The sequence below is a fragment of the Notolabrus celidotus genome, chromosome 9 (assembly GCF_009762535.1).
Source record: "Notolabrus celidotus isolate fNotCel1 chromosome 9, fNotCel1.pri, whole genome shotgun sequence".
Classification (NCBI taxonomy): Eukaryota; Metazoa; Chordata; class Actinopteri; order Labriformes; family Labridae; genus Notolabrus; species Notolabrus celidotus.
In genome coordinates, this window is record NC_048280.1 from 3,718,893 (window position 1) to 3,739,406 (window position 20,514).

The 20,514-nt window shown below is 40.0% G+C and overlaps 1 protein-coding gene across 1 annotated transcript in view; it reads right to left on the minus strand.

Annotated features, from left to right (window-relative positions):
• Positions 1–1,501: 1,501 nt before the first annotated feature.
• Positions 1,502–20,514, minus strand: part of mapk1 (mitogen-activated protein kinase 1) — a 55,710-nt gene continuing 36,697 nt past the window's right edge. The window contains exons 2-9 of the mRNA XM_034692346.1: positions 19,653–19,835; positions 15,513–15,702; positions 13,620–13,736; positions 13,235–13,349; positions 12,528–12,659; positions 11,850–11,959; positions 11,583–11,711; positions 1,502–6,608 (exon numbers count right to left, since the gene is read on the minus strand). Coding sequence (XP_034548237.1) covers positions 11,595–11,711; positions 11,850–11,959; positions 12,528–12,659; positions 13,235–13,349; positions 13,620–13,736; positions 15,513–15,702; positions 19,653–19,835 — 964 coding nt within the window. The 3' untranslated portion in view covers positions 1,502–6,608; positions 11,583–11,594. The remainder of the gene's footprint in view (positions 6,609–11,582; positions 11,712–11,849; positions 11,960–12,527; positions 12,660–13,234; positions 13,350–13,619; positions 13,737–15,512; positions 15,703–19,652; positions 19,836–20,514) is intronic.

Genomic DNA, 20,514 nt, shown 5'->3' on the forward strand with positions numbered 1-20,514 from the left:
GTGGAGTGAGATGTTCCTGGTTTGCGGTGGTTGGTACCTACCAAAAGTGGTCCAATAAGGAGGGAGAACTGGTGAGCAGGTGACGGGGTCATGGGCAGACAAGGCCTCAGTGAGGTGTGAGGAGTGAAGGCTTGGTCCAGTCCAACAGAAGAGAACATTTAGATTTTTATTTGACAATTAAATTTATATTTAACATTTATATTTATATTTAACATTTAGAGTTATATTTAAAATATATATTTTACATTAAACATTTAGATTTATATTTAACATTTATATTTATATTTAAAATGTGTATTTATATTTATAATTTAGATTTAAAGTTGAACATTTATATTTAACATTTAGTTATATTTAAAATTTAGATTTAACGTTGAACATTTATTTTTAATATTTCTATTTCTATTTAAAATTTATATTTAACGTTGAACATTTATATTTACCATTTATATTTATATTTAACATTTAGAGTTATATTTAAAATTTTGATTTAATGGTAAACATTTATATTTAACGTTAAACATTTAGATTTATGTTTAACATTTAAAAATATATTTAAAATTTATATTTCTATTTAAAATGTATATTTAACGTTGAACATTTATATTTAACTTTTTTTATTTCTATTTAAAATTTAGATTTAACGTTGAACATTTATATTTACCATTTATATTTAAAATGTATATTTATATTTGAAATTTAGATTTAAAGTTGAACATTTAGATTTAACATTTATATTTGTATTTAACATTTAGTTATATTTATAATTGAGATTTAACATGAACATTTATATTTATATTTAAAATGTATATTATATTTAAAATTTAGATTTGAAGTTGAACATTTATATTTATATTTAACATTTAGCTATATTTAAAATTGAGATTTAATGTGAACATTTAGATTCAACACTTCTATTAATATTTAAAATCTAGATTTAACGTTGAACATTTAGATTTAAAGTTAAACATTTAGATTTATATTTAACATTTAAAAATATATTTTAAATGTATATTTCTATTTAAATTTAATATTTAGCGTTGAATATTTATATTTACCATTTATATTTAAAATGTATATTTATATTTGAAATTTAGATTTAAAGTTGAACATTTATATTTAACATTTAGCTATATTTAAAATTTAGATTTAACGTGAACATTTAGATTTAACATTTCTATTAATATTTAAAATCTAGATTTAAAGTTGAACATTTAGATTTATATTTAGCATTTGGATTTAACAATGATTTTAACTTAATATATTTTTCCATAACAAAATTAAATGTGAAGACGATCACAAATATTCTTCTAAATGTGATAAAAAAAAAGTGACTTTTAAAAATTCACATTTTCATGGCGTTTTGGAGCTTAATGAGGAGAAATGTTATTTTCGGTGGTCACAACTTCACTAACGTCGCCCCGTAGAGACGGAGCAGACCGTGAGGGCAAATGATGCGCAACTCTTGAAAATGTCAAATGATGATGAGAGCCCCACGTCGTGTTTTTGGAGTAATACAGCATTTTTATTAAGAATTTTCAGTCATTTCATTAAACACATTTAATTGTATACTGTGTCGCTCCATGAAACTTTTATTTTGCACTCTTGTATGTAAGGATAGATGCAGACAGCAGGTACAGATGTCGTCTCTAATGCTTACTGTTGTGAACATGCCAGTCGCATCTCCAACAAAGAGACTCCAGAGATGTTAATGAAGGTACAGTGTTTTTAATGAACGTCTATTTAAATGTCATGGCAGAGATGCAAAAGAAAAAAAAGAAAAGCTTTTAAACAAACAGATTTTTTTCTAAATGGCAGTCAGTCTCTTGAAGAAACACCTCGTACAATCCTTCAAACGACGGCGAAATCAAACTGACCGATGGTTCAAAAGAGCTTCTATGGCAAACAGGAACCTTTAAAGTACAACCAAGGATCGTAATCATTTTTTATTCTTTTTTTTTTTTTTTATCTCTTTCAGAAATGTTTAACTACACAATTAAAGGTTTATACTGATCAAAACATACAGAGTGAAGTAGTTCCACTGGAGACAACTCAAACAAGATTAGTGTCTGATAGAAACATAACATTCATTTTACAATAAAAATATCTGCACAAAAACATCCAAAAAAGAAAAAAAAAAAAGAGGCTCAAGGAAAAAGGGTAACGCAAAAAATATAAATGTTTGCTTTTCATCTTTTCAATACAGTCACAAATCACACAGCTGTGGCAACAAATCTCTTTAAAATGTACATTAACTGAGAGAAAAGAAAGGAGACCCACCCGCCATCCCGCCCAAAAACCCACAGACTTGATTGTGTTCATTATTAAAGAGCGTATACTGCGATTACAACGGATTCCCGACTAAACAAAAGCTGCACATCAAAATCTTGGATATCAAGACTATCAAAAAAGGCACAAACAGACAGGTCGCACAAAGAACTCAGCAGAAGCTTTTTTATACAACTAATCCCAGTAAGGTTTCCAGTGCCCGAAATGTTCAAACTAAACCCCCCAGAAAAAAGTCTATCTACAGGTAAGTCAAGTCCTGGCAGGCACCTTGGATTACAACTCCCATCCCAACTACTGTAGAAGCAAGTGCATTTAATAATCAGAGATGTGTGTGTGTGTGACAGACGGGTGTGTACGGAGAGCGTGAGGGCACCGGAGGTTTGGTTTGTTTTCAAATGTCTGATTTGAATATAATTCATCCTCCATTTTTAATCAGAAACGTCATTTTCATGCGTCTTTTGTCACACTTTTGAATATTCATCCGTCCAGGTGCGAACCGAGACGCTCACATGTCGTCGTCACGTCTTCCTGCTGCGTCTGAAATCGTACAAACATCAACAATCCGACACGTGATTCTCATTTAAAGATTTAAAGCGTTATCATCTGAAGGGTGGCGTGAAGACGGCGGTTTGTCAGGCTGTTGGCGTTCGCACGACTCGCGACCTGGCTGGGACACAACGATAAGACGGTAACGGCGATGTCTGAGCTGAGCACCCTGAGCGTGACGTCACGTGAAGATGGCCGCCGTGGGATTTTCTGATTTGAAGTGGAGAAATTAAAGAAAAAAGGAGGCGACGGTTTGTTGATAATTCATTTGGATGACTGACGGAAAGATACGCTGATCATCCCTCCTTTAATCTGGGGACAAAACCGCTGCTCTTGGGAACTTTAGCGCACATTCTCAGCTTGTTTTGACTCCGTTTTTAACATTTAGTCATAATAATCCTCACAAGAATTATCATTTCTTTTAGCCCTATTAACCAAAGTTGAAATTTACTGACAGTAAATTACATGTAATCCCAAATAACATGAAAACCAGCTGCAAATTATCAAAAAAATAAAGAACAGAAAAATAATCTGAGTCAGCTAGCTAGTTTAGCTCATTACAGGTTCTTCTTCTCAAACATCCAGGATCCCTGTTTTCGCTCAGAGGTTTGAAGTCTCACTTGGCTGCAGACCTGCGATGACATCACGGCCTAACACAACATGACTAACAGAAAGATACGCTGATAATCCCTCCTTTAATCTGGGGACAAAACCGCTGCTCTTGGGAACTTTAGCGCACATTCTCAGCTTGTTTCGACTCCGTTTTTTAACATTTTGTCGAAATAATCCTCACAAAAAAATCTGTCACAAAGCTCTAATTTACTGACAGTTAATCCCAAATTACATGAAAATCAGCTGCAAATTATCCAAAAAATAAAGAACAGAAAAATAATCTGAGTCAGCCAGCTAGCTTAGCTCATTACAGGTTCTTCTTCTGGAACATCTGGGGTCCCCGTTTTTGCTCAGAGGTTTGAAGTCTCACTTGGCTGCAGTGACGCAGGGCGTGTTAGGCCGCGATGACATCATGGCCTAACACAACATGACTGACAGAAAGGTACGCTGATAATCCCTCCTTTAATCTGGGGACAAAACCGCTGCTCTTGGGAACTTTAGCGCACATTCTCAGCTTGTTTTGACTCCGTTTTTTAACATTTTGTCATAATAATCCTCACAAGAATTATCATTTCTTTTAGCCCTATTAACCAAAGTTCTAATTCACTGACAGTTAATCCCAAATTACATGAAAACCAGCTGCAAATTATCAAAAAAAATTAAGAACAGAAAAATAATCTGAGTCAGCCAGCTAGCTTAGCTCATTACAGGTTCTTCTTCTGGAACATCCGGGGTCCCCGTTTTTGCTCAGAGGTGTGAAGTCTCACTTGGCTGCAGTGACGCAGGGCGTGTAAGCCGCGATGACATCACTGGTGGGCGTGGTCAGAGGTGCAGCAGACTGACTGACTGACTGACTGACCCGTTATGGCTTGAGAGCGTTTCAGCAGAGCATTAGCGTGCGCTGTTTGTTTAGCCCGTGCTTTCCCCGCTCAGTCTGAGTTATTCAGCTAAAAGAAAAGAAAGATGGCCGATCTTCGGCTCCTCTCGGCCCTCGGAGACACTTTGAGTAACTAAAACCTCTTCCTGATGATGCTGAATGAGTGCAAAAATGTGGGTTTAGAGTTATGGAGACACTTCCATCACAGTCCACGTCGTCGTTCTCGTTTTGGGATAGAATGAAAAATCTCTCATTCTAACTTTAAGTGCGAGCAGAGATTCTTAAAGGACTGATGATGCGTTTAAGGTCCCAAATATTCCTGATGATGCTGAATGAGTACAAAAATGTGGGTTTAGAGCTATGGAGACACTTCCATCACAGTCCATGTCGTCGTTGTCGTTTTTTGGATAGAATGAAAAATCTCTCATTCTAACTTTAAGTGCGAGCAGAGATTCTTAAAGGACTGATGATGCGTTTAAGGTCCTAACTATTCAATCGTATCTCTCAAATGTCATCAAACGAGTGTTTTGTTTGAAGATGCATGTGGTGAAGATGTGTGTTTGTATTTGAGGCCCTGTTGTAAACATAACTAAGAGACAGCCAGTTGAACGCTGCAGTAAGTGGGGGGGGGGGGGCTTGGTTTGTTTGATGCAGCATGGTGTTTCAGGCTCGTTTGTAATAATCTTCAAAAGTCATAAATCATCTTGCTTGAAAGAAAATCATTAAGTTCAACAGTCTTCAGTCAGAAGTTACTGACAAGAATTCAAAATATGGTTTTTACTTCCACTTCGCTTCTGTCCTTTTGCTGGTACCGACGCTCGCCGACTGTCTTCAGTGTGTCACTTAAAGCAAAGACAGACGCACACAGAGGAGATGGAGACGTGATCTGAATGTCGTTTTAACTGCTCTCACACAATGTCAATGACACAGACGGCTTAAAAGTTATCCTCCGTCAGCATGCGGGTGGAGCAGACGGAAATCTGAACACTCCCGACGATGGAAAAGCAAGAAAAAGAAAAAGAAAAGAAAGAAAGTGAGCGCTGAAGAGAGAGAAAACAAAAAAAGCACCATGTGAGAGTCGCGTGTGATACACCACAAAGAGCCCCGTTCGGTCTGTGGCACTTTAACATGGTCGTCTTTGTATACAGAGCTTATAACAGTCATGCAGAGGGCACAGTTTTTCTTCTAACAAGGCGAGAGAGATCAACGCAGACCAAAGAAGAAGAAAGAAACATATCTTACTGTACATACAGACTTGTAGGAGTTAAACTAACTTTTCCTTTTTAGTTTCTCATGGCTAAGGCAGACACAGAAGGGGGGGGATCTTTTTGTTTTTACGCACTTACACAAAACCTGATGCTTTACTGAAGCTGATGAGGAATGAAAACGGGCTTTTTATTTTGTTTTTAACACAAGGAAAAAAACAGGAATACACTCATCTGATCGCCTGCCTTTATAATACGTTAAGACTCTTTGGGCTATAGATATATATGTCTTTTTATAATCATTTTTCATCTTTATATATTTGCATTTGTGGGCCTTTGTGTGCATGTGTTCTAAGAGTTAAAGTAAAAGGTCTTGGTTAAGTGATGGCTTGTGGCCTGCAGAGGATCGGGGTTGATCATGTGGTGTCATTGCATAAATCAATTTGGGATTTGACCTTTTTCAAAGAGAGAATAAAGACAGATCAAGGATCCCTCGTAACAGTGCGACAAAGGTTAGAAAATTCAAAAGACCTCTATTTTTATGACGGATGTGATTAGAGAAGTAATCCACTGATGCTTTTGTGCAATGCAGGCAGAGTTATAACCACGACAGCTAATCTATCACTGTCATTCAACCGGACAGCAGAGAAGGTCTTGTATAGGAATAGCCAGAGTCAAACATCTTTGAAACACACACACACACACACAAATTGTTTATCTTGGCTTAAAACACAAAATCACCCCCCCACACACACACACACTGTAAGCTGTGATGTGAATACCCACCCTCCGTCTCCTCCCCTCCACCCCCCCTCCGCTCCGAGAGAGCGAGAGCAGAAAGGGAGAGAGAGGCAGAGGGCGATCGATTTGATTGATTGATTCCTGACGCCATTCCTGAGCAAAGTGGACTTGACGAGTGAGACCCAAGGAATCCGGGTGATGAGGACAACAGGCGAGGAAGAACCAAAAAAAAAAACGAAACAAAGAGACAAAAAAAAAAAAAACGGAAAACCCATCACAGCAACAGTGTGGAGGCGAGGAGGAGCAGTGGCAATGCAGAAGCCAGTCCACAGATTCATCTGAAAGGAGGAGAGAGAGAGAGAGAGAGAGGAGCTGTCACACATCTGTTTTTAATCAGAACAACCAAATCAAGAGGAGTGTCTCTTTAAAGGTGACATATCACGCTTTTTTCATCAACATATATTGGTCTAAGAGGTCCCCAAAACATGTCTTTAAAGTTTATGCTCAAAAAAACACTTTGAAATCAGATTTTGGTCTGCCTGAAAAACCCTCTTCTTCAGTCCTCCTCAGAACAGTCTGTTTTCTCTCTGACCACGCCCCCTCAGGAAGTGGATGTGGCCTCGGCTGTCCAGCACGTTGATCTAATGTTTACATGTTGGCTGAATATACACGGCTGCTCACAGACCCGCGTTACTTCAACCCTCTGAATCTGATCCAGAATCTGATCCTGACGGAGAGGCGCCTGCAGCAGGACCTTTCTGAACCATTGGTCACAGATTTAGTGTTTCTTGTTGTTTTATTTATCAGTATGTTGATGTGTGTCTTGGTACACAGCTACGAACATGTAACTATGTGGCTATGCTAACTAGCACTTATCCATGATAAATAAAAATCATCCACTAGATCTTCAAATCTGCAGACATGGGGAGTAAAAATGACCTCTACCAGAAAGGCAGCAGGACCTTTCTGAAGGATTGGTCACAGATTTAGTGTTTCTTGTTGTTTTATTTGTCAGTGTGTAGACGTGTGTCTTGGTACACAGCTACAGATACGACATGTAGCTATGCTAACTAGTGCTAGCACTTTTCCATGATAAATAAAAATCATCCACTAGATCTTCAAATCTGCAGACGTGGGGAGTAAAACCGACCTTTGTGTTTATTAAGACAGCCTACAACTAGCATGCCTCCCTCCTAAGCTCCTTGTTAGCACACATGTGTGCAGGGAATGAAAAACGGAGGAGGGGTTGAGTTGTATTTTATACAGTCTATGGGCTGAACAAGCTCGGAGCTCTGACTTCCTGTTACAGACCGGATATTGTTGTGACGTAACAAAAACACTGAAGTCTGAAACGGCTGGTTTCAGCACACATTTACAGAAAGGTGGAGAAATCAGAACAGGGGCAGAATGGATTCTTTTCATTCTCGGGGGGTTTGTAGACATGCCAGGGACACATATTTCAGGTAGAGAACCATTAAAAAGTTCATTTTGCATGATATGTCACCTTTAATCTAAAATAACTGCCTACATATTTATCATTGATCCGTGTCTGGTGTTGAGTTTCCTGTTTTAAGTTTGTAGCGATGACTATTAGTGACACATCCAGTAGTGGCGCACAGCTGCTGTTTTAGAAAGTCATATCGAGAAGACGTCACACTCTGTTCTTTTTTTCAGTGAACTATTGTTACAGATTGAAGCGCTGCAGAGAGGAAACAGTAATCACATACTCTGACACCAAGCAGATTACAGGCTATAAAACACATCACTGAGGGTTATTATCACACCCAGAGGCCTGGACCAGAGCAGCTGGTGGTTAGCAAAGACCAGGAAGGGGCGGCCACTGCATCTAAGGAGTGTCATTACAGCAGGAAGTGATGATGTTATTGCTTAATGCTTTTCTGTATTCTGGCCTTTTAACAGCATTAATCCCCTTTACCTGTTGTTAATAATAATAATAATAATAATAATAATAATTGTATTTATAGAGCACTTTTCAAAAACCAAGATACAAAGTCAGGGTCAAGAAAAAAATATATTTTAAAAGACATAAAATTCCCTTAAAAGAATTCTAAAGGAATACATTATTTAAAAATATATTTCCTTAAACAGGTAAACTGAAATAAATAAAATTCAGATAAAATCAGGAAAGGCCCGATAATAAAAGCATGTTTTAAAAGAGGTGTTAACTCTTTCATACTTTAAGAAACAGTGTTGAATTAATCTTTTAAATGTGTCTATTTTTTGTTCCAACATTCATCACAAGCTGAATTCAGTTTTAGATTTAATTTAGTATTTTGTAGATATTGTATTTGCATGAACAAGCAGCTCCTTTAAAAGAACAGGCCTTTATATTTGTGAGAACTTTTAAACATAAATTAAAAACGTTTTTATTCAGCCTGGCTTTTAAGTAGGGATTATCAATTTTGATACTTTAATTTTTTATATTGGTTTGAATATTGTTTTTTTTTATTTTATTAATTTTAACTATATATTTTTTTATTTATCTACTACATTTTATTGATATTTTAGCCTTAATTTTATCTTCAGCTCTTATCCTTACCCCTTTTTTTATTTATTCATTTCAACTATTAATATTCTTAATGTTAATTTGATGCTTTAACTTATTTTAATTACATATTTTATTGTTGTTGGTGTGCATTAGCCTCTATTTTAAAATCCATTTTTGCTTTTTTTAATACAGCTTGCCATTATTTTATTTCTTCTTTCTTGTTTTCAGCCGCTGTACATATAATAATAATAATAATAATAATAATAATACATTTTATTTATATAGCGCTTTTCACAGAACTCAAAAGACACTTCACAAATAGCACACAATAAAAGACACAATAAAAGAAACAAGTTAGAAACACAGTGGAAATAAAAACATTAACAGTTAAAAGCAGTTCTGAAGAGGTGTGTTTGATTTGAATGTTTGTAGGTCAGTGGAGTTGCGTATGTGTGTGGGGAGGGAGTTCCAGAGGGCAGGGGCAGCAATGGAGTAAGCCCTATCGCCCCAGGTTCGGTGCTTGGTCCTACAGGGTGGGGAGAGGAGGTTTTCATCAGAGGAGCGGAGAGCACGGGAGGGGTTGTGAGGGTGAAGCAGGTCAGTGAGATAGGAGGGGGCCAGGTGATGGAGGGCTTTCTAAGTCAGGAGGAGGAGTTTGAAGTGAATGCGTTGGGGGACAGGAAGCCAGTGGAGGTTTTGGAGGACAGGGTTGATGTGATCACGGGAACGGGAGTGAGCGAGTAGACGGGCAGCTGAGTTCTGGAGTCTATTGAGGACTTTGGATGATGAAAGCACCATGAATTGCATTTGATTTGTATGAAAGGTGCTGTATAAATAAAGCTTGATTGATTGAATGACTTCACATCCCTTAGATAATTAAGTTTGAATATTAAAGGAACATTTTGAACATTAGTGGATAACTGCCCTCTAAATGTCATGACTCAAATCAGTGATCAAACCAGTCAGTTTGTGTCGTCATGGTCACTGTGAGCTGTAGCTTTCTGGCTGGTATGACTCACTTTGCATCAGAGCACATTGTAAGCTACATTAAAACCACAAATCAGTTCATGAGGTCACTCCTGGTCCTGCATCTCTGTCATTTCAGGTAATGGAAGAAATGACGCTGTGTGGCGACGAATATGCATTTTTTTTTTTTTTACCCTAGTTAAAATTCTGCAACATTTACATCCTTTACTGTGAGTTTACTGTTCATGCTCCTGGTGCATAAACAACAAATAAGGTATTTGCTTTACTAGGCTTACTCACAGATGTTAAAGTTTCATGCTACCTTATTTTGCAGTGCTTGCGTACTGAGCTTCTCGAGATTTGAAGCTCGTTATGATAAGTGTTGGTTCCAGAAGTGGGGATTGGGACACCCTGGGGGTCACAAGACGCTGATTGGGGGGATAAGAGACACCTTCTACATATCAGTGATGTTTAAAACACACTCCCTGAGTTTCAATCAATCATCATTATTTCAAATGTTATAGCATTTAAAGGAAGAAGACCTCAGGGTTACATTTATGTTATATCCCACACCACCCTCACAAACTGCCTCACTTGAAATAAACTCCTGGATGCAAACAAACTTTCTCAAACTCAATTGTAATAAATCCAAAATTCTTACCATAGGCCCAAAATCCCTCACTTCCACCTGCCCTGACTTCTCACTCACTATTGATAAATCCACTGTTTCAGCATCCACCCACATCCGTACCCTTGGTATCATTTTTGATCAGTCACTCAACTTTCAACAACACATTAACAATACTTCAAAAAACGCTTTCTAACACCTCAAAAAACATCGCCCGTCTCTGCCCCTCCCTGAAACTCTCATCCACGCCTTCATCACCTCAAGACTTGATTATTGCAATAGCAATAGCTGCCGATTCCTATACCGATCAGCCATGAGTGCCGATCACCGATACCGATCACCGATCTCTCTGTCGCTGCCCCCACCCTCTGGAACTCTCTCCCCCAACACCTCAGATTCTCTCCCTCACTCACCAAATTCAAATCAGGACTCAAAACCCACCTATTAACAAAGGCTTTTAAACTAGAATTGATTGATTTTTTGTTGTTGTTTTGTTTTATTGTTTCTTGTTTTGTTTTATTTTGCTGCCTTGCTTTTCTTTGCTTTTTTTGCACTGTTTTCCTTTGCTTTTCTATTGTATGATTTATTTTCCTGTAAAGTGTCTTAGAGAATCTTTTAAAGCGCTTTTATAAATAAAATGTATTATTATTATTCTTATTATTATATATTATCTAAAAGAATAACACTCGTTCATCCACCTGAGACTTCATTTAGTCTTTGAAAACCAGTAAACTCAAACGTAGGACTGTTCCAGGTTTTGCTGCGGCTGCAGAATGATTTGTGATGACTTACCTCTAAAGCACCAGTTTAGACTGATGGTTTTTAAAGAGCTTTCATCCCACTGAAGAGCCTCTTATTCACACTCTGCAAAAGCAGAACTCTAATCTATACCATGTGTACTCTGCGAGGTCTTTACTTCAGCTCTTCAGTGGCGAGTTGTTAAATTTAGCAGGACTGAATCAGTGGTGTTGAAGCTGGAACACCACTCACTCCATGTTTTAAAGCTTAAAGTAGTTCTGCTGATGGACTCTCAACGCTGCTGCGTGTTTTTGAGTAGTGGGGGTGGGACTGCGGCGAGGATCATCCTGATCTTTTTGACATTTCAAAGTTGGGTTGTTTTAAGACTTCAGTGCAGCTCATGACAACGTTGTGATTCAGCTGTGGTTTTTATATCTCTCTTTGTTTATGCAGCAGTCTGCACTGACTCACCTGTGTGAGACGTTAGGACCTAAAGCCGGGCTGGAAACGTGCAGTTTCTTCAAAGATGAGCTCCTTCAGTGTCTCTTTGGGTAGGTCATCCAGCTCCATGTCGAACTTGAAGGGGGCCTCAGCGACAGGCTGGAAAGGAGAGCAGAGGGGAGACTTTCTGTGTTTCTGAGTTGATGCTACAGAGAAAGTTAAATCAAGAGACACAATAAATGTCTTAATGAGCAAAACATCAAGTATGACTTCTAATAATCAGGTGGACTCTCCCACCTCATCTGTGGGGTCGTAATATTGCTCCAGGTAGGGGTGCGCCAGAGCCTCCTCCACCTCGATCCTCTTGTGAGGGTTAAAGGTCAACATCTTGTCCAACAGGTCCAGAGCTGCAGCACAAGAACAAGAACATTAAACATATTAGTTTACAGTGATTTGGAAACCACAGTGAGCCTTCCTGTCCAGTTGAGGGCACTATTACACCCAGTGTGCTGTTAGGATTTTATCCAGAGGTACAAAGAGTTTGAATTTAAAGTATCATAAAAACAAAACTGATACAAGATTACTCACAGCCGTCTGAGACTCAGTGCTTCTGCATGTTTAAAGTCGTAATGAAATCAAGTTTTGTTCCCTGAACACACACAAGTAATGTCAGCAGAGAATATCAAAGCTGTAGCATGCATCCTTCAAACACTCAGCGCTCACAGCTGTTTCTGTTTACCTGCCAGTGAGACGTTCTACTGAGGGAGAGACAAGAAGTGCTCTGGGTCCTCCTTTAAGGAGTAAGAGCTGCAGCTACACTCACTACAGCTTGATGCTCCATCAGACGTACACCCTGAATTCTGCCTCTAGTGAGCTGCATGACTGACTGAATGATTGATTGATTGAGATTTGTGCACTGCAGGACTGCAGGAATTCAAACTGTGTGTAGATGAAGACATGGTTCTGGGCTCTGACCTTTGGGATCAGCGTTGGCGAAGAGGCGGCTCCATGGCACTTTGCAGCGTGTCGGCAGCGACAAGAGATAGTTCCTGGCCTTGATGTTGATGATGCAGTTGAGATCCTCCTGACAGGGAGAGCCCAGGACCCCTGAAGGAGAGAGAGAAGATTGATTAAACTCAACAAAGAGAGTTAGCACATGCACGGTTAACTATTCCACGCTGCCTTGAATTAAACTTTTAGCTGTATGTTGATGTTTGCTTGAGGAATAAAACGTCACCCTGATCACACAGTTAAAAGACAGATCGAAAGAAGCAGTGTTTGTTGAGCATGGGATGCAAAAAGTAAAACTTGATCATTGTTAATCCAGAAAGATCCTTTTGCAGATGATTAATTAGATTACAGAAGAAGTCAAACATCAAATTTAAGTGAAACTATTTGAGTTATTAATCAGTTTTAGAAAACTAGAAATCAGAATAATGTGATCCCAGCTTCTTAAATGTGACCATCTCTGGTTTTCTTTACTCCTGAGGAGGTAAACCTGAATCTGATCCCTGGTTAAAAGGACTCTTAGAAGCCCTAAGATATCTTATGACTGCATCAACCAAGACAAAGAATAGTTCAATCAAGAAAATGATATAATAAAATAAATTGTTAGCCCAATTTCAATTCACGAGATTCTTTGATTTAACTAGATGGACTTGGATGTTAAAGAACATAATTACCCAGAATGTGGTTGAGCTGATCCAAGTAGTGCTTCCCCGGAAAGATCGGCCTGTTAGACAACATCTCAGCCAGGATGCAACCCACGGACCAGATGTCTATGGACTTGGTGTAGCCCTGAGATAGAAACAGAGACGAGTACAGCGTTAAATAATATTATCATTATTGGCTGATTGTAGCATAGATAGCATTAACACAGAAGATGGAACACTGGGTGCTAGGTTAAGTCACCATCATCTAAAAGATCGACTACAGCAAACTAGAATTAGAAACGTCAAAGCACCCTGATCAAAAGTGTCACAGTAAAAACAGCTTCAGGACATGTTTCCTCATCTTTATACCCCCAGCCTGCAGACTTCACTCTCCACGGCAGGTAAGGACTCTCACCTTGGAGTTGAGCATGATCTCAGGTGCCCGGTACCAACGAGTGGCTACGTACTCTGTTAGAAAGCCGGTGTGATCGTGGTCAGGATCAGCCACACGAGCCAATCCAAAGTCACAGATCTGCAGAGAGAGGAGCGACAGAAGAAACCGTTTCAGTTTTTAAAAAGGTGACATATTACGCTTTCTTCATCAAAAGGCCGAGTTGTTATCATTTGGAAATTTAAATTTGGTTTCATTGATTTGCATAAAATAGAAAACCTCCATTTCTTTAAATGACTCCTGAGTTTCATGCCTCACTGCTGTTCGGCCTAACAGTGTGTGTGACCAGGCTTTTACTCCTGAGGATGACTCACTGTTATCATGGGGTTTCGAGAGACTTATCAATAAAAGTTGACAGATTCTTCACCTACATATTAAATGAAGACAAAATCTTACAGTGAATTTTACCCCTGCTGTCTCCTTTAACATGTATGGAGCATTTCATGTGGGAGGTTTCAACAGGTTCTTTATACTTTTTGTGTTATGTGTATTTTTTTATGTTGTCCATGTATTCAGGTTTTTTCTGTTTTTATTGTGTTTTTATTGTATCGGCTAGGAGTCCTATTTGATCAAGATTTATCCTTCAACTCCCAAATTCAGCAAATCTCAAGGTCAGGCTATTTTCACTTGCGCAATATTTCTAAAATTAGACGCTTCCTATCTCAGAGCGACGCAGAAAAACTAGTCCATGCATTTGTTACCTCCAGGTTAGATTACTGTAACTCCCTCTTATCAGGCTGCCCCAATAAGTCTCTGAAGATTCTTCAGCTAGTTCAAAACGCCGCAGCTCGAGTATTGACTAGAACTAGGAAGAGGGAGCACATTTCTCCAGTGTTAGCTTCTCTACACTGGCTCCCAATAAAATGTAGAATAGAATTTAAAATCCTTCTTTTAACCTACAAAGCCCTTAAAAATCAGGCACCCTCGTATCTTAAAGAGCTCATAGCGCCCTATTACCCCTCTAGAACTCTACGCTCCCAACATGCAGGCTTGCTAGTTGTACCTAAAATCTCTAAAAGTAGTATGGGAGGTAGAACCTTCAATTATCAGGCCCCTCTCCTTTGGAATCATCTACCAGTCAGGGTCCGGGAGGCAGACACCCTCTCCGCTTTTAAGAGTCGGCTTAAAACTTTCCTTTTTGATAAAGCTTATAGTTAGAGCTGGATCAGGCTTGGACCAGCTTTTGTCATGCTGCTATAGGCCTAGACTGCCAGGGGAACTGGCACACTGACACACTAGGATCCTAGCTCACCCCCTTCCCCCCAACCCCTTCATCACTTACTTTAACTCTTCCTGTCCCATTAAAGTTACTAACCATAGACCTTTCTGGAGTCCCTGAGCTCCCTTGTCTCGTAGATTCCTCTGAGTTGCCGTAGACGTCCTCCTGCTGCGGACGATCTGGACTCCAGCTGATACAGACGTGCTGGACTCCAGCGACAACAGCTTCTACTACTCGTCTCATCACTATCACCTCTCTCTCTTACTCCCCTCTATCTGTCTTTCCAGACCCAACTCAGTCGAGGCATGATGGCTGTCTAACATGAGTCTGGTTCTGCCTGAGGTTTCTGCCTGTTAAAGGAAGTTTTTCCTCACCACTGTAACTAGCTAAATACTGTGATGTGCAATGCTCATGATGGATTAAGGTGGGGTCAGACTGAGTCTTACCCTGTCTTGAAGTTGGGTCTCTGTTCATGATTTGACATAGAGTGGTCTAGACCTCCTATGTTTGTAAAAGCGTCTTGAGATAACGTTTGTTGTGATTTGGCGCTATACAAATAAAGATTGATTGATTGATTGATATTTTTGTGTGTTGTCTGAGTGTGCTTCGGCCAATGAAATCTGCTAGCTGTACTCTACCTTGAGATCACAGGTGGTGTTGAGCAGGAGGTTGGAGGGCTTGAGGTCACGGTGCAGGACGTTGGCAGAGTGGATGTACTTGAGCCCTCGGAGGATCTGGTAGAGGAAGTAGCAGATGTGGTCGTTGCTCAAATTTTGAGTCTTCAGGAGCTTGTACAGGTCTGTCTCCATGAGATCCTGGACGATATATCTGCACACAGCTCGGTTAAAGAAACTAGCACTTCATTTTTGTGACCACTGCACTGTCATGTGAGCCATGTCAATGTTTCCGTTGCTTAGCGCCGCTCCAGTGGCTGGCGGCTATCTCTTCGATGTTCTTTCTTCACATCTGTTTAGTTCTCTTTGTATTTGGAGCCTGTCATGACTTTTAATGACTCATTTGTTGGCCATAGACACCAAACTGGCCACGTTTGCAGTGGTCTTTTCACTATATTTGTTCCTGTGTGTGTCTGGAGATCCTGTGTAACCATGGTAACATTGTTTACATACGAGATCAGCTGTTAGCAGCCCGTAGCATGTTGATGCTAAACTATGCTAGGCCTGATGTTCCCTGCGAGCTGAGGAGAAGGAGGCAAGGACGACGTGCTGGTACTGAGGTGCAAGCTAGGAAAAGACGACATGGACCTGTCCTTCCACCCACCGTTATGGGGACTGTAAGATCTGTCTACGATAAGGTGGACGAGCTAACCTAGCACCAGAGGGAATACTGGCAGAGCAGCATCATGCTAACAGAGCTAACACCGGACACGAACGCCACATTGGAAGGATTTCACCTGCTGTGGGCGGACAGGATACAGGCGAGCAAGACTGAACTAACTGGTGAAGAAGACCAGCTCAGTCCTGGACCCTGTGGAGGTGGTGGCTGACAGGAGGATTATGGCCAAGCTGTCGTCTCTGATGGACATTTCTTTTATATATGTATATATATTCTTGTTAAATTCTTGTACTGTACACCTTTTTGTTTGCTGCTGTAACTCCATGAATTTCCCCATTGTGGGACGAATAAAGGAGTATCTTATCTTATCTTAAATGTGTTCTTTTCATACAGTTCTATCCCAGTACAAATGACCTTTATAGATTCAATGTGTCTGCTCACTGTAAGCTGTCATATCAGTCTTTGTGAGTGTATTTATTTTTGTTGTAGTCAGCAAAATATCAGTATTCATATTTAGTTCTTATTTGATATTTTAGCTCTTCTGAACAAGCTGCTCAAAATCATTTGCACTTAGAAGGACAACTACTACTATCCGTCTCTCCACTATCATCTCTCTCTCTCTTCATCTCCCTCTATCCCTCTATCCAACACGGTCTCAGCAGATGTGTGTCTAACATGAGTCTGGTCCTGCTGGAGGTTTCTGCCTGTTAAAGGAAGTTTGTCCATGCCACTGTAACTTGCTAAGTGCTGCAAAGTGCTCTGCTCATGGTGGATTAAGATGAGATCAGACTGAGTCCTGTCTGTAAGATGGGAGTGGATCTGATCCTGGCTTGATGTTGGGTCTTGAGAGTACGGTCTAGACCTGCTCTGTTTGGAAAGAGTCTGAGGATAAGGTTTGTTGTGATTTGGTGCTGTAAAAATACACATTGATTGATCACTTTGTTTCATTAGCGGCGCTTGCTCTCTTCACTTCCTCTTACACGCTGGGATCCCCTCTCTTTGCCCGTCTCTTACTTTAACTCTTCCTGTCCCATTAAAGTTACTAACTTTGCTGCTGTAACTCCATGAATTTCCCCATTATGGGACGAATGAAGGAGTATCTTATCTTAAATGTGTTCTTTTCATATAGTTCTATCCCAGTACATATGACCTTTATAGATTCAATGTGTCTGCTCACTGTAAGCTGTCATATCAGTCTTTGTGAGTGTATTTATTTTTGTTGTAGTCAGCAAAAAATCAGTATTCATATTTAGTTCTTATTTGATATTTTAGCTCTTCTGAACAAGCTGCTCAAAATCATTTGCACTTAGAGGGACTACTACTACTATCCGTCTCCCCACTATCATCTCTCTCTCTCTCTCTCTTCATCTCCCTCTATCCCTCCCTCCAACACGGTCTCAGCAGATGTGTGTCTAACATGAGTCTGGTCCTGCTGGAGGTTTCTTCCTGTTAAAGGAAGTTTGTCCTTGCTACTGTAACTTGCTAAATGCTGCAAAGTGCTCTGCTCATGGTGGATTAAGATGAGATCAGACTGAGTCCTGTCTTTAAGATGGGACTGGATCTGATCCTGGCTTGATGTTGGGTCTTGAGAGTACGGTCTAGACCAGCTCTGTTTGGAAAAAGTCTGAGGATAAGGTTTGTTGTGATTTGGTGCGATATAAATAAAGACTGATTGATCACTTTGTTTCATTCGCGGCGCTTGCTCTCTTCACTTCCTCTTACATGCTAGGATCCCCTCTCTTTGCCCGTCTCTTACTTTAACTCTTCCTGTCCCATTAAAGTAACTAACTTTGCTGCTGTAACTCCATGAATTTCCCCATTATGGGACGAATAAAGGAGTATCTTATCTTAAATGTGTTCTTTTCATATAGTTCTATCCCAGTACATATGACCTTTATAGATTCAATGTGTCTGCTCACTGTAAGCTGTCATATCAGTCTTTGTGAGTGTATTTATTTTTGTTGTAGTCAGCAAAAAATCAGTATTCATATTTAGTTCTTATTTGATATTTTAGCTCTTCTGAACAAGCTGCTCAAAATCATTTGTACTTAGAGGGATTAAGAAAGTTGTATGACTTGAGTCCTAATCTCCTCCTTTAGAAGCTAAACTCTAAAAATGTGATGCTGTCTTGCTCATATTGGATTTCATCAGCAATGCATGCATAATAGTCATCAAAAAACGTAGCAATCTTGATGCTACAACATGCTGCAACAGTGCCTGAATCCCCTCCTAGAAAGGACGTTGTTTCTTTGAAAGAGAGATATCGTATCTGGAAGGGTTTAGGGTCTGTATTAGGGTGGCTGCTTCGTGTTATCTGGCGAGCAGGAAGCGTGAGCTGATTAAGCCGAGAGCTTAAGTCGGAGATATTTCCTTTAGGTGAGGGAGAGTGTAAAAACTTCCCACACTGATTTATGAAACTGACTAACTACGGACTCAAACCAGTTTGCTACAAATCGCTTCTGGGCAACAGTGAAGATCGTCTCTGCCAAGTAAAAGGTGACAGGTGGCGATTACGCAATAAAACACAACTGAAAGAACAAGAAGGAACAACAAACACTGAGGTGTGAGACCAACTCGCTGTGAGCACAAAGAAGTTATTCTAACCGTCCATTAGCATGAAAACAAAGTGTCTGTGGCGGATCACTGGAGACCACATGATTAACATGAAGGCAGATGAGTGTCTAACATGAGTCTGGTCCTGCTGGAGGTTTCTGTCTGTTAAAGGAAGTTTGTCCTTGCCACTGTAACTTGCTAAATGCTGCAAAGTGCTCTGCTCATGGTGGATTAAGATGAGATCAGACTGAGTCCTGTCTGTAAGATGGGACTGGATCTGATCCTGTCTTGATGTTGGGTCTTGAGAGTACGGTCTAGACCTGCTCTGTTTGGAAAGAGTCTGAGGATAAGGTTTGTTGTGATTTGGTGCTATACAAATAAAGACTGATTGATCACTTTGTGTCATTAGCAGCGCTTGCTCTCTTCACTTCCTCTTACACACTGGGATCCCGTCTCTTTGCCTGTCTCTTACTTTAACTCTTCCTATCCCATTAAAGTTACTAACCATAGACCTTTCTGGAGTCCCTGAGCTCCCTTGTCTCGTAGGTTCCTCTGGATCTCTGCTGTAGAGGACATGCTGCTATGGCTGTGCCTGACTCCAGCTGCTACAACTACTACTATCTGTCTCACCACTATCATCTCTCTCTCTCTCTTCATCTCCCTCTATCCCTCTTTCCAACTCGGTCTCAGCAGATGTGTGTCTAACATGAGTCTGGTCCTGCTGGAGGTTTCTGCCTGTTAAAGGAAGTTTGTCCTTGCCACTGTAACTTGCTAAATGCTGCAAAGTGCTCTGCTCATGGTGGATTAAGATGAGATCAGACTGAGTCCTGTCTGTAAGATGGGACTGGATCTGATCCTGTCTTGATGTTGGGTCTTTGTTAATAATAGAACATAGAGTACGGTCTAGACCTGCTCTGTTTGGAAAAGGATACACATCCTTCATCTGGTCGATGGTGGGTGTGCGGATAATGTCGTTGATTCCGATGATGTTCTCATGTTTGAAGCGCAGCAGGATTTTGATCTCTCTCAGGGTGCGTTGGCAGTACGTCTGGTGCTCAAAGGGGCTGATCTTCTTGATGGCCACGCGGATCTTGTTGTCCCGGTCATAGGCAGAGCTAGAATTTAAGAAGACACAAAAGCAAACAATTAGACATCGAAGTCCAGAGAGTTAAATATCTGGATGTGTTTATTTGAGACACTTGACGTGACATTTAACTCTTCTTGTACAATTCCTGCTTCTCTGACGCTGAAAACAGATTTCAGTTTCACTTCGACTCATCGGGGTACTACTTTATGAGTCCTCTCAGTGGCAGCAAAGACATCGATCTTGCACTTTACCTTTCAGGGGCATTTTGCTGTCTACAGTTAATCACATATCATGACGTATCACACGATGGCTGCACTGTGGTGTCGTTATTGTGGGTTATGTACCGGATATCATCTGCTGTCGTGAGAATCCTGTAGATACTTGATGTTTAAAAGGTGATTAAATACCCAGAAGAGTGACGCCTAACTTTGTCCCTCCTCATGCAAATGTTTCTACAGCCTGTTTCATTAAAAAAGATTTATGGAACAGCAGCAGTCAGATGTAACCTCAGCTAACTCTGCTTCCTTCCATTGGTTTGTTCGAGCTTTCAAAGTGAGGGAACGAAGCAGATACTGTTGGGTTTGCATGATCAGTATCTTTAAACACACCTCTGATGTAAACAGACTGCTGCAGTATTTGAATGATAAACAAAAGGAACAGGAATGTAGGAGTGGAACAAAACTCCCGAGCAATGATACCCGACCAGT